At 55.7% G+C, this 14347-nt stretch overlaps 1 protein-coding gene across 4 annotated transcripts in view; it reads left to right on the top strand.

The window, feature by feature from the left end:
• ALPL (alkaline phosphatase, biomineralization associated) overlaps nt 1–13395 on the top strand; it is a 66254-nt gene extending 52859 nt beyond the window's left edge. For all 4 annotated transcript variants that reach the window (XM_086715983.1, XM_086715984.1, XM_086715981.1 and 1 more), the window contains exons 6-12: nt 541–716; nt 4374–4517; nt 6466–6535; nt 8875–9009; nt 10945–11136; nt 11582–11701; nt 12430–13395. In XM_086715983.1, coding sequence (XP_086572109.1) covers nt 541–716; nt 4374–4517; nt 6466–6535; nt 8875–9009; nt 10945–11136; nt 11582–11701; nt 12430–12695 — 1103 coding nt within the window. In that variant the 3' untranslated portion in view covers nt 12696–13395. The remainder of the gene's footprint in view (nt 1–540; nt 717–4373; nt 4518–6465; nt 6536–8874; nt 9010–10944; nt 11137–11581; nt 11702–12429) is intronic.
• Nucleotides 13396–14347: the final 952 nt, after the last annotated feature.

Raw genomic sequence — 14347 nt, forward strand, 5'->3', positions numbered from 1 at the left:
ATTTGACTATAAAACAGGCATGAAAACCTTGCCCCCTCATACATCTGGTGTGAGGAAAAGGTAAGGGACGTAGCCCGGTGGGAGTTCAGTGTCTACTTCTCCCTTCTTCTCCCTGGAAGCAGGGGAGGCCCTGGCCCGTGTCCCAGGAACTCTGGGGTCAGAGTATGAGGCTGACTGGGAAAGTGACAGAGCCACACCACCCGAGGGCCCCTAGGAGAGCCCCTGTGTTCTTGCAGGGGACCCAGGCAGGGTCCGTGGGGTGTGTGATGGAGGGGAGGATTCTGGCTCAGGTGCTCACAGCTTGAGGGCTCTCAAGAAGGGGAGGGCCACAGAGGCAGAGTGTCTGAGCTGTGCTGCCCAGATATTCAGAAGCCACCACTCCCCCTACCAACCCCTTCCTTCAGTACTGGTGGGGAGACTGAGGCCCAGGCAGTCTGTTGAACTGACGGGAAGCCAGTCTTTAGTCAGGAGAGGGAGGGAGAAGGCAGCTGGGACACCCCCATTCCCAGACAAAGCCAACTGTCCTCTCCCACACCCCAGGCAAATCTGTGGGCATTGTGACCACCACGAGAGTGAACCACGCCACCCCCAGTGCCGCCTACGCCCACTCTGCTGACCGCGACTGGTACTCAGACAACGAGATGCCCCCGGAGGCCCTGAGTCAGGGCTGCAAGGACATCGCCTACCAGCTCATGCACAACGTCAGGGACATCGAGGCGAGTGTGGGGGTGCAGCTCAATCGGGCACGGGCGGGCTTGTGAGGCCGGGCCTCTGGTGGGTCTCGGGCCTTGGGCCTCAGGCCTCTGCTGGCTCAGGAAAAGCAGCTCGGCCTGGCTCCCCACACACCTGGGAGGCTCCCAGCCCATTAGGGGATTTGCGGTTGGGGCAGGGAAGCGCTGGAAGCTTTCTCCGCGGTGGGGCCGAGGGATAAACCCTGATGTGGCTATACCACCACACCCCAAGAATCAGGCGCCCAGGGATTATTCTGTAAATTGGAATCTGGCGCTGCACCACCAGCCCCCCACCCCCACACGGGGAAGTAGGGGTGACACAGTGGGCATCTGAGGGGAGTACCTGCCCTGCACACTCACACGTGCACTGACAGGCACGTGTCCCACGCACTCAACTAGCGAACCCAGAGGAAGGGTGGTATGGGCCGTGGTTAGCACAAGCTCTCGTTTTTTAAACTCCCTGGCTTCAAATCCTTGCTAGCTGTGTGACCCTGGGTCAGTTACTTAACCTCTATACCCATTCCTTTTATGGCCCGTTTGTAAAACGTACCTAACTTGTAAGCCCATTGAGAGATCCAAATAAAATAATCCCTCAGAGTTGAGTAAGTCCTGACACCTAGTGAGGGCTCAGAAAGTGGTAGCCTTATGCACGAGCCACATACCCCTGCCCTGCAACATAGCTTCGGCAGACTGAGCAGGCTTAGGCGTGCAGGTGCACACCTACAGCCCAGATACTGCCCACGTGGTGCTCAGAGGGGTCCCTACTCTGTTCTTACATGAGAATGTCCAGCTGTTCTTTTTTTAGGCTCTTGTTACCCCACTGCTGGGGTCTGGTGAGGGGGCAAGGGGACTTTAGCTCCCTGAACCTAAAATGGGGTTTCGGCGAGACTCAAAGAAAGCCCCCGGGTCCCACCTACACCTCACCTGCTTCTACCACCACCAGACACCAGCCAGTTTGCACTGGCTCCCAGACCTGCCTCTGTCCCCCATGCAATGCTTCCCCCCAGCCTCCAAGGCCCTTCTACCCACCCATGACTTCCTTTTCCCAGGCGGTGGGTTGAGCACCCCATTTCAGGACCAACAGTCCCGTTGATCCCTCCTCGTGAGCCTGTATCTGTATCTGAGCCTCTGTCCTGGTTTTGCCTCCACCTGACGCGCATCCTGGGGCAAGCTGCTTCTCTTTCCTGAGCCTCAGTTTCCCCACCTGTGCAACAAGACTAGAGAGCCCCACCTGCCCCCTCCCGGGGCCGCTGGAGGCCGAGATGAGGTCATGGATGTGAGAACATTTGTTGTACAAGTGCAGGGTGTAATTACGGGGCTGCTCCTTGGGGAGATGTGCCAGGAACAGCCGGAGAGGGGGACAGGAGCTTAGGGAAGAGTTCTCCATGGGGTGAGGGTGGACGGGGGTCCTCAGGCCGCCGGGGCGTCAGCTGGGGCATGAGTGAAGAGGTGGGCCAGGGTGAAGACTGCCCTCCTTCCTCTCTCCTCTCGCCCTTTTCCCTCCCGTCCGCTCCTGCATCTCAACCTTCCCAAAGCCCCCCAGCCCCCCGGCTGCACATGAAACACAACTCCTGGTGTCCGCCCTGAAAATAAATATCTTTTGCTAAAAAAAAAAAAAGGAAAGAAAGAAAGAAAGACACAAACCCAAACCCCAAAGCCAAACAGCAAGTCTGTTATTTGGGAGTTTAATGAGCGTGTGAAGTCCCTGCTGGGGCTGGAAATGATGAGGCTCCAGGCAAGAAGATTGGGGGCTTCATTTTCCACTCTGAAAATGCCAAGGGGTCAGGTTCTGTGGGAACAGGGGTGGGGAGCCGGGGCCGGTGACCCGGGGTCCCCTCTCCTTCCCCTCGCAGCCTGCCCTGCCCCCAGAGCTCCTGGCTGGGGCTGGCAGTGAGGAACTCGCCTCTCTGGAAATACTCTGATATCCACTACTTCTGGTAACGAGAACACTGCCCACTGGGGCTGCACCCGGGTGCTGGGACTATATCGCATCACTGCATTTCCTTCCTTAGCAATCCTGTGGGTGGTTGTTACTTCCATTTTACAGATAAGGAAACCGAGGCTCAGAGAGGTGAAGTGACCGGCCCTTGGTCAGTAAGCAATAGAGTCAGAGTCAAACCCAAGTTGGACTTCCAAGCCCGTGCCCTTTCCAGCTCCCCGAGACCCAGGGTGGCCGCGGGTGCCATCCCCACCTCCACCGTCGGCCCGGACCCCTGGGTTCTGAGGAGGGAATGAAGCGGAAGGGCGAGAACAGTACTAGGAAATGCCAGGCCTGGGACAGTGGAGCTGAGGCCAGCCATGGCCGGGTTCTGCTCTCCCAAGGTGTCGAGGGGCGGCGGCCTGGCCTGGCGCCCGCGGTGACAGGAGGACACCGGTGTGGCGGTCACCGCAGGCGGCGGCTGTTGTGTTCTTGGCCCCATTTTAAAAATAGTCAGGACTTCAAACATGGACTCCCAAGGAAAACAAACAGTCCCGCGTCCGTCCGCCCGCGCACGCCAGCCGTGGTGAGTAAAATTAGCCTGGCGGGGACTACACAGACGTGAGCACCGGCCACTGTTTGCCCAGGCTTCCAGCTGGGCTGTCCCGAGACCTCCCTGGCAGAGGCCTCTCGCCTGTGGCATTCTGTCTCCCACAGGGGAGAGGAGGCTCTTGGAGGCCCTGTCCTCGGCCCTGCAGATGCACCAGGATCCCAGTGCTGGGGTCAGGGAAGCCTCATGATCAAATCCTGGCCGTGTCCCTTACTGTGTGGCCTTAGGGGAGAAAGATCACATTTCTGTTCCTCTTTCTTTAGTTGGAAAATGGGGACACAGGTTCCCCTGCAGCCTTGGTATGAAGTGGATTAAGATAATGTATCTGAAGGGGCACCTGAGTGGCTCAGTTGGTTAAGCGTCCGACTTCGGCTCGGATCATGATCTCGCGGTTCATGGGTTTGAGCCCGCGTCGGGCTCTGTGCTGACAGCTCGGAACCTGGAGCCTTGCTTCCGATTCTGTGTCTCCCTCTTTCTCTGCCCCTCCCCTGCTCACTCTGTGTCTCTCTCTCTCTCTCTCAAAAATAAACATTTTAAAAAGTTAAAAAAAAAAAAATGTACCTGGAGTGTTTAGTACCTGACATGCAGTTAGTCCTCTGTAGACATGTTATCTTATGCAAGTGGGAGCTGAGTCAGGCTTCTGGAAAACCAAGTAGGAGAAGTTACCAGTACCTCTAGTATTTCACCCAGAAGCCCCAAACCATGGTCTCAATAGACTCATGATTTCATCTCCCCGCTTGGAAAAGCAGAGGCTCAGGGCAGGCAGTGTGGACTGGAACCAAGACTCTCCAAGCTGGAGGGGCACCTGGGTGACTCTGTCGGTTAAGCGTCCGACTTCGGCTCGGGTCATGATCTCACAGTTTGTGGGTTCGAGCCCCGCATCAGGCTCTGTGCTGACATCTTGGAGCCTGGAGTCTGCTTCGGATTCTGTGCCTCCTTTTTCTCTCTGCCCCTCCCCCACTTGTGCTCTGTCTCTATCAAAAATAAATAAATGTAAAAAAATAAAAAAAGACTCTCTAAGCTGGAGAAGCATTCACACTATTCCCGGTGTCTTTAGGAGCCCAGCTCTTGAGGCTTGGAACCCTGGGGTACTGATGTTTCCTGTCCCCTTTAGGTGATCATGGGGGGTGGCCGGAAGTACATGTTCCCCAAGAATAGAACCGATGTGGAGTATGAGATGGACGAGAAGGCCAGGGGCACGAGGCTGGACGGCCTGAACCTCGTTGACATCTGGAAAAGCTTCAAACCGAGACACAAGGTAACCCATTGAGGGGCCAGGTGGCTGCAGGAATGGGGCTCTGGGGAACCTCTCTCTGAATCTCAGTTTGTTTCTTCCTCTGTAAGTGGGGGGTCATAATTCTTACCTTGAGGGGCTCCGATGATCTAACAGATACATGAATGGCACATAATACATGCTCAATTAATCCCTCCCTTCAGAGGAGGGCACCCAGGAGAACTAGGCAGTGAAGAGAGGGGGCCAGAGAGTCACCTGCATGGACATTGAGGCCGCTTGAGACCCTACTGTGTGTGGGACCCCTCGCCGGGCATGAATTCCAAGGGATGAATCAGATGGTCAAAGGAATGTGGATCTCTGTGTGCTTGGATGGCTGGAAGCCCAGGACCTACGGGAACCCAGAGGGGACAGACCACAGGGAGGGGCTGAGAAGCCTTGAGGAGGAGGAGGAGTAGAGGAGGAGGTGGCAGGAAGGGGAGGGTGTGAGCCACGGTGGGAGGTGGAAGCCGTCCATCTTGAGTTGGCTTTGGCCCTGGTGAGGGCACGTGCTGGGGACGGGAGGCTGGAGCGTTGGAAGGGCCTGAGCGCTGGCTCCCTGGAGTGGTTCTGGCGGCCGCTGGGCCTGGGGCAGCTGGGGTCTGGAAATGACTGTGGTCAGGGCTGAAGACAGTGGGGAGCAGCCTGGGAGCCACTTTGATGTCACTCTGGGGTTGGGTTTCTGAGGGTTCCAGGACTGGCCCCCAGGGAGGCCTTGTGGGATGGGGCTGGGCCAAGAGTGAGGTGGAGGCAGGGGCCTGGGGATGGCCCCCACAGGGTAGATGAGGGTGGGACTGAGCCGCTTTGAACCTTTTCTGTTCCTCTGAGTCAGCTCTGGCCGGGCCGAGCCCCTTCCTGGCCCAAGCCAGAAAGACACTGCCCCTCCCAGCCTCAGTTTCTTTGTGCGGGACATGGGGCTAGGATTTAGTCCTTCTGGCCTGGGCAGGTGCTTAACCCTGGAGCTCAATCTGGACTCCAAGAGGGAGAGACAGGACCCACACCAGTCAACGGACAGGGTGTCCCTGTGGGTTCCCAGGTAGGCCATACATACCTCGAAATTCATGCCTGAACAGTGGATGCTGAAGTCAGACTCCCAGTGGCTCTGTCATCTGTGACTCAGTATCCTTGTCTGCAAAATGGGAATAACAGTATCTCCCTCGTAGGGCTGACGTGAGACCTGAATGAGGTCACACAGGAGAACCAGCTCAGCAAAGCGGGGGTGGGGAACCCCACTTCCTCAGCCTTCCCGCCCTCCTTCCCTAACAGTCACTGAGGCTCCAAAACCACAGATCCCAATGCCATTGCCCAGAGAAGGCAAGGGGCTGTCCTGAGGATGCACAGCTGAGTCTTGGCGGTACTGTAGCCCCTGGCTCTGGTGCTGAGTGGTGACATCTCCAGTTAAGTCAGCCAGCCTCTTCCTGCGGCCTCTGTCCTGGGGAAGCAGCACTTCCTTTATCAGCCTCTTAGATGAGGTTGCTGGGGGAGACCTAGGGTTTTACTTCCTCCTTAGCTCTCCATAGCTTCTAGAACACACACAGCCCACACCCCTCAGTGGGTGCTCAAGGCCCCTGGTGACCTGCACCTTCCTCTTCTTGGCTCCATGATCCCTCCCTGCTATTTGAAACTCTCCTCCCTGACCCCAGGCTGATCGATGGCTTCTTGTCCTCCAGGGCCCCATTAGGACATCACCTGCGCCAGGAGGCCCTCCCTGATCCTGCCTCTGGGCCCACAGTGCCCCCTGGTCTCTCGGAATTCTCTTCCCTTGCATTAGAATTGCCTATATGTCATTTCTTGAAGGCAGAGATGGGAGGTCCTCAGGGAGGGGTTAGTAAATGACTGAAGGAAACAAATATGTGCCCCGGTCCCTGAGACCCACTGGGCTCTGTCCTCCCAACCCCCCAGCTCCCACGTGGCTGACACTGGCCTTTCCTCCTAGCACTCCCACTATGTCTGGAACCGCACCGAACTCCTGACCCTTGACCCCTACAGCGTGGACTACCTCTTGGGTAAGTGGAGGGTGTGGAGTAGGGGACACCCAGCTGGGTGCCCTGGGGCTGGGGCTGTGAGTCCAGCACCTGAGGGGCCAAGGTCCCAGCCCTCCCTCTACTTAGGGACCTTTGCTCCCAGGTCAAGGACCTGGGAGAGGTGAGGAAGGGGGTCTGGTTCATAGAACTGGGCCTGAAATCTGCTGGCTGTGCAAAGTGAACGGTTCCGTTGAGCACAAAGGAAAAGTAACGCTCAGGTAGGGGAAGGGACCTGTGGCATCTCACTCATCTCATTAACATCAGGGCCCAGGTAAATCCAAACCCCGGCTGGGGTAGGAGGCCTGGAGCCAGCCCTGCTGTGTGGCCAGGGCAGAAGCCGGCCGGGTCGTCTCTGCTGGTCTTGACTGGGGGATGTCCCCCGGGGAGTGGGGAGCCAGGGCCCTGGTGAGGTGGAATGAGGCCCTGAGCACCACCACGCCGACACCTGGGTCCCCTTTCCCACCTGGCTGCTGTGCCCAGTGAGTGGTGGCAAAATTTCCTACAAACCTTTTCCAAAGAGCATACCTCTAGGTCCTGGGTGTATCATTGGAGGTTATGGGCTCAAAGCTGGGCACCTGGGAGGATCCCCTAGACAGACCACACACACACACAGCCCTCTGCTTGCCTGGGTCACACAGCACACACCCTATAGCACACACAGGTGTGTAGAGTTATACATGTTCCCATGCAGCACAACAGGCCCACTCATGGATCTTAGAGCCAGAGTGCTGGGTTCAAATCCCACTCTACCACATATGAGCTCTGCAACCTTGAGCGGGTGGTTTCTCCTTTCAGCGCCTCAGTTTTCTCTTCTGTAGAGTAGGAATAATGTAAAATGAGGCTAATGATGGGGCCTACCTCAGGGCTGCCATGAGTACACGTGAGCCAATGCACTGTGTAAATTACTTGTTGGAGCGACTGGGTGGCTCGGTTGGTTGAGCAACCGACCGACTTTGGCTCAGATCATGATCTCGCCATTCTGGAGTTCGAGCCCCGCCTCGGGCTCCGTGCTGACAGCTCAGAGCCTGGAGCCTGTTTTGGATTCTGTGTCTCCCTCTCTCTCTGCCCCTCCTCCACTCATGCTCTGTCTGTCTGTCTGTCTGTCTCTCTCAAAAATAAACATTTAAAAAATAAATAAATAAATTACTTGTTACCGTGTAGTAAACGATCTCCAAACTTAACAGTTTAAAATACGAGTTAACATTATTACTTCACACAGTTTCTGGGGGTCAGGAATTTGGGAGCAGCTCCCATGGGTTGCAGTCTCCACTGGGTCTCCCTTGAGGTTGCAGTCATCCGAAGGCTTGACTGGGGCTGGGGCTTCCGTAATGGCTCACTCCTAAGGTTCGCAAGTTGGCGCAGGCTGTTGTCAGGAAGCTTCAGTTCCTCGCCACATGGAGCTCTCCATAGAGTTGCAGAAGTGTCCTTATAACATGGCAGCTGGCCTCCCTCAGAAGAGTATGCACGGCTAAGGCTGTAATATTTTATGCCCTGGCCTGGAAGTCACATACCATCATGTCTGCAGTATTCTGTTGGACACACAGGATAGTCTTGGTGTGGGAGGGGACACACAAGGGCGTGAATTCCAGAAGACGGGGACTATTGGGTGCCATCTTGGAGGCTGGCACCCATGTGCTTCCAAAGCACTTAGGACGGCCTGTGGCACACGGTGAGCATTCTGTCCATTAGAGCTCTTGCTTGACTGTGCCCCCACTCACAGAAGGGGTAAGGTGTTCTAAAAGAACATCTAGGACTAGAAATACCACCCCGGTACATGTGGAATCTTGTGACATGATCAAAGAATGGACCAGTCTTATTTCACAAGTGAGGAAACCAAGACGTGAGCCAAACCTTCTACCATTTTACCACACAGGACACTATACCCTTCACACCTGACCTGTAAATGACGCGTAGGTGCACACGCAATCTGCCCCCATTGAATCCATGCCCTCAGCCTGGGGGCTGTGGTGCCATGCCTGGAGGCCTTCAGGCTTGGGGCTGGGCTGATGGGCTTAAGTCCCAGATCTCCCACTTAGCAGCCGAAGATACCAAGCTACTGAGCACCGGTGCCTCAGTCTCCTTCTCTGTAAAATGGACTTCGGTGAGCCCTTCCCCATAGTGTGGCTGCAAAGGTAAAAGGAGGCATGTTCTCAAAGCACTGGGCACATTTGGGCCCACAGGAGCTTCTCCCTGCCCCCCTGCTTGCTCTCACCCCAAGCTGTATGCGCCCAACCTGCGTTCCCTGAGATAGCCCGGGCTCCTTCGGGGCCCTCCTTGCAGAGTCATGAGAACTCACCATCCATATCGTCCTGTGCCCTCAGGTCTCTTTGAGCCGGGGGACATGCAGTACGAGCTGAATAGGAACAGCACGACTGACCCGTCACTCTCTGAGATGGTGGAGATTGCCATCAAGATCCTGAGCAAGAACCCCAAAGGCTTCTTCTTGCTGGTGGAAGGTATGGCCCCAGGTTTGGCCTCAGGGCCACTTCCCGGGGAGCTTCCTGGGGTCGGGGGATGGGGTAGACAGCTGTCTACTTTTGGGGGGAAGGAGATTCCTTTTGGGGAAGATGGGGTACGCAGGGTGTTGAAGCCCCCAGCCCAGCAAGCCCTTCTCCTTTGGGCCTGAGGATGGCCCGTCAGGCTGACTAGTCCAAGAAGACTTCCCAGGAGCCTTCCCCCGAGGCCCCTGAGCTTCACTCCTTCCAAAAGACAAATTAGTAGGCCCTGATGGACCCCCCTGCATCTGAGCGGCTGCCTGGCTGGCCTCAAGGAACAGGCCCGGGGTCCTCGTCCACACACGCCCATCAGTCTGCGGGAACCCTCAGCTGGATGGTGCGTATCTGCCGTTCCTAGGCACGTGTGGGGCCAGCGTCAGATTCGTGAGTCCTGTGCCTGAAAGGAGACCCAGGGCAGGCCCTGGGATGTCCCGGGTCCCCCAGATTGGGACAGCCAGAACTTTGGGGATTGGCAGTGCTGCGTACCAACGTTCACAGGGTTTCCCAGCGCTGATGGGAAGCACTGGAGTCGGGCTTGTGTTCTTTGCTGCTGCGGCCTCTACCTGTACATTTCTGTAAAATGAGGCCAAAAATAGTCTTCGAAGTGTTATTAGCATCCATTGCGTTCAGAGACATAAAGTACTTGGAACAGGGCCCAGCAGAGAATAAATCTTCCGTGTTTCTATTATTACCATTATTATGATTACACAATAGCTAAGTCAATAACAATAGGAAGTGTGAGGAAGTGATAAAGTTTCCGGAATCTTCCAAAGTTCTAATAGCCATTGTCTTCTGTGGTTCCTGATGTTGCCTCACTGAACTCTAGAGGTACACACACACACACACACACACACACACACACACTTGCACATATACTCTCACCACACATATACACACACTCAGGCCCCTCTGCCTTCCAGAGGCCAGTGGCAGCCAAGCCGGCTTGGCCGCTTTCTCGCCAAACCCCAGGGTTCCCACTTAAGCATGGCAGGTCTCAGCCTGGCCTGAACAGGCCTCTGACGCCAAGGACCCAGCCAGGAACCAATGGTGGTGAGCACAGGCTCCCCTGGGAGCATTTCTCTTTGTGACTGCTCCCAGAGCCACAACAAAGGGAGGACCCACCCTGCCAGCCTGCCAGGCCAGAGTGGTGAGGCTCAGGCCAGTGGGAAGGGAGGGCGGCCAGGCCGCCCCGGCTCAGGACCCTCAGAGTTGGGAGTGTCCACTCAGGCATCCTTCTCCTGTTAGAGACAAGGAGGGGTCCCCTCAGGTCATGTAGCCCTGAGCCATGACCTTTAAAGCCAGGCTCAAAGCCAAGCATCTTGCGCTCATATAGGAGAGGCGGCACAGGATCCAGGCTTCAGAGGCCTTTATGAAGGCTTGCCACGGGCACTGAGAATGAGAGTCGTGCCTGAATTCAAATCCCGCTACGCCCACCTTGGTCGCGTCACTTCTGCCCCCAGGCCTCATTTGCTCCATCTGTAAATGGGGCCGGTTGTGCCCATTTCTGCCCAGGATTGTTGTTACGGGGAAATAAGACACCGGCTTGCTGTGCCTGGCACTCGGTAGGACCTCAGGCTTGCTGGTTCCCTTCTCTGTCTGTCTGAGGTCTCAGACTCCTTCAAGCAGCTGAAGATGCTGCCCTGAGAGCCCCATGGGGTCACAGACAGAGCACAAAGTTTTCAGTCAGGTGGATCTGGCTTTGCTCTCTCTGTGCATGAGCCCTTGGTCTACAGCCTACCTTCTCTGAGCCGCTGTAAAGGTTGAACGCCGCATAAAGTGCCTGGCGTGGTACACGGGGCCCATCAGAGAAAGGTTAATCCAGCAGTAGTGTGGTGGGGCCTGGGGGCACCGATCTTCCGTCCCCTTCACCCGAGCCCTCTGCCTCGGTGTCTCAAGGAGGCAGGATTGACCACGGGCATCATGAAGGCAAGGCCAAGCAGGCGCTGCATGAGGCAGTAGAAATGGACCAGGCGATTGGACGGGCAGGCGCCATGACGTCCGTGGAAGACACACTGACCATCGTCACTGCAGACCACTCCCATGTCTTCACTTTCGGCGGGTATACCCCCCGTGGCAACTCTATCTTTGGTAGGTGGGCCGCTGTTGGGGTGGACACGGGGCACTCCCAGGGCTGCCCGTCTGGGAGCAGGCGCAGGGTGGGAGAGCCAGCAAGCTCGGGGCCTGGCCCGTGTGGGATCCATGAGAATTGGGTAGGACAGAGAAGTTACGGATGGGTGGGGGGTGTAGGGTCAAGCGCATGCGTGGGTGGATGGGTGGCTACCTGTGTGATGGGTGGATAGAAGAATGAGAGGATGGATGGATGGACTGGTGAGGGCTGGGTGGATGGACAGACGGACAGGTGGAATACCAGATGAGGGGGATGTGGGCACAGTGAAAACCGAGGGGTGGTTAGTTGGAAGTAAGCCAGGTTTAGAAGGTGGCTCCATGGAGTAGTTCAAAGGGGACTTGAGGGTTGCCAGGCTGGGGCTTGGGGACTCCAACATGACTCCGGGGCCAATGCCTTTCTGTGCAGGTCTGGCCCCCATGGTGAGTGACACAGATAAGAAGCCCTTCACCTCCATCCTGTATGGCAATGGGCCTGGCTACAAGGTAGTAGGTGGTGAGCGAGAGAACGTCTCCATGGTGGACTACGGTGAGATTGTCACAGTCCAGAGCTGGGAGGGGACACGGTGCCCCTTGGGGATGGGCTTGGGAACCCTGCAGGCTCCCTGTAGGAGACCCCAAGGTCAGGGGTCTCCTAAGAGCCAGGACTTGAGTCAGAGCAATCCCAGTTCAAACCCCCTTGTACGATCGAGCAGCTCTGTGACCTTGGGCATGCAACGTGGTCTTCCCCAGCTTCCCTTTCCTCCTTAAAAGAATTCTAGCTCCCAAGGTTGTCTGAAGGACTAACTGGGTCTGAGGAGCTTCGTGTAGTGCCTGGCACATGCAGGTGCCTGCTGTGTTACACTACCATCTTTATGGGCTATATAATATTCCAAAATCTGAGCCTTCTCAGTGTATTCATCTGGTTCCCTCCTGTTGAATATTCATTTGCTCATGATGGCCCCAGTAGCCCATGGGGGTCTAACTGTGCAGCCAATGGTAGGAGGCTCTCCCGGGTTGACTGTTCCCTTCTAATTGAAACAGCCCAGCTGAGGTTGATTTTTCTCTTCTGGGGGTTGAGGGTACAGGCTTCTGTGTCAGAACGGACTCAGGCCCAAATCCCGTGGCCTTACACAAAATGACTTCCCGGCACTGAGCCTCGGTTTCCTCCTCTATGAAACGAGGGCATGTGAACCAGCCTGAAAGAGCGGGGGGGAAGTGGCTGCAGACTGCCAGTCCCCTGGCAGGCTCTCAGCAAGTGTTTCTTCTGGCCCACAGCTCACAACAACTACCAGGCGCAGTCTGCTGTGCCCCTGCGCCATGAGACCCACGGTGGGGAGGACGTGGCGGTCTTCGCCAAGGGTCCCATGGCGCACCTGCTACATGGCGTCCACGAGCAGAACTACATTCCCCACGTGATGGCTTACGCGGCCTGCATCGGTGCCAACCTTGACCACTGTGCCTCGGCCAGCTCGGCAGGTGGCCCTTCACCGGGTCCCCTGTTCCTCCTGCTGGCCCTGCCCTCCTTGGGCATCCTGTTCTGAGGGCCCGTGGCCCAGGCACCCACTAGCCTATGACAGATGGCCAGCCTCCCTCTCTCAGCACTGCCCACCACCTGGGAGCCCACACCTCAAGGGCTGGGGAGGCGGGGGGCCTTCACAGCCTCAACAGCTGCCAGAAAGAGGACCCAGGAAACCAAAGTCTGCTGCCCGCCTCGCTCCCCTCTGGAATCCTCCACTGGCACCAGACCCATTCCTGGCCTCCGGCCTCTGCTCCCTCCCTGCTGCCCCTTTGGCCAACAGAGTAGGTTTCTCTTGGGCAGGCAGAGAACACAGACTGCCGAAATTCTCAAAGCATCTTATTTTTCTAGCAAACATATTTCTCCAGGCCTGGAGGCCCCGAAGCTTCCATGGAACATTCCGGATCTGACCTTCCCACTCCCCTCCCCTCTTGGAACCACCAGGCCCCATCATGCTCATGTCCCTACCCGCAGGGGAGACCGAGTCCTTCCCTGCAGGATGGGGGTTTGCTCACTCATTCCGAGGCCGCCAGGGGCTCCCAGGAAGTAAACTGGGACTGGCCATCCAACCCCAGGGTGGCCGGACACTTCCCAGCTCTTAACACGCACGCCCACTCCTCTCTGAAGCGACACCCCTGTTTGGAATGGCAAATTTTTCTTTTTTTCTCTTTTTGGTGTTGGTTAAAAGGGAACACAAGACATTTAAATAAAACTTTCCAAACATTTCTGAGGACAGAACTGAGTCTTTGTGGTCAGTGAGGAAGAGAATGAAATAAGCTTGTTTCTCTGGGAAGAATTGGACTCCGGGCCCAGGAGGGCAGATGGAGTCCGGCGGGGAGGAAGGGGCGTCCTGCTGACCCAGGGGCTTCTTCACTCGTTACCTGCGTGACTTTGGACAAACTGCTTTGTATCTCTGTGTCTCCGTCTTCTTAGCTATAGAATGGGACGCAGTCCGGTCTGGGTTGCTATGAGAGAAAAGTATGCCTCTGGGCCCTGAAACTCACAGCAAGAAGGCCTTCAAGGGCCCTGTGACACTCTTGCCACACAGCTCCGACAGACAGAGCTCCGTGTCCTGGTCCAGTGGAGCCGTTCGTTCGTTTGTTCGTTCATTCATTCATCCAGTAAATCCAGTTGGCCCTTGAACAAGACAGGTTTAAATTGCATGGGTCCACTTACATGCAGATTTTTGGGGGATAAAGACAGGAAATGTATTTTCCTTAAGATTTTATTTTCTTTTTTTTAAAGATGATACTTTTTTTTTTTTATGTATTTATTTTGACAGAGAGAGAAAGAGAGAGGGGAAGGGGCAGGGAGAGAGGGAGACAGAGAATCCCAAATAGGCTCCATGCTGTCAGCGCAGAGCCTGATGTAGGACTCGATCTCACGAACTGTGAGATCATGACCTGAGCCGAAATTAAGAGTGGGATGCTCGACCGATTGAACCACCCAGGTGCCCCTCCTTATGTTTTTTTTTTTTTTTAAATAACATTTCTTTTTCTCTAGCTTACTTTATTGTAAGAATATAGTATACGGTGCATATGATATCAAATATGTCAATTGTTAACATATTTATTTTAACATAATACACACAACATAAATATGTTAACAGTTAATTGACCGTTTTATGTTATCAGTAAGGCTTCCAGTCTTTAGGAGGCTATTTGCTAATTTTGGGGA

Source organism: Puma concolor, chromosome C1 (genome assembly GCF_028749965.1).
Source record: "Puma concolor isolate L17-30 chromosome C1, mPumCon1.1.hap2, whole genome shotgun sequence".
Lineage (NCBI taxonomy): Eukaryota > Metazoa > Chordata > Mammalia > Carnivora > Felidae > Puma > Puma concolor.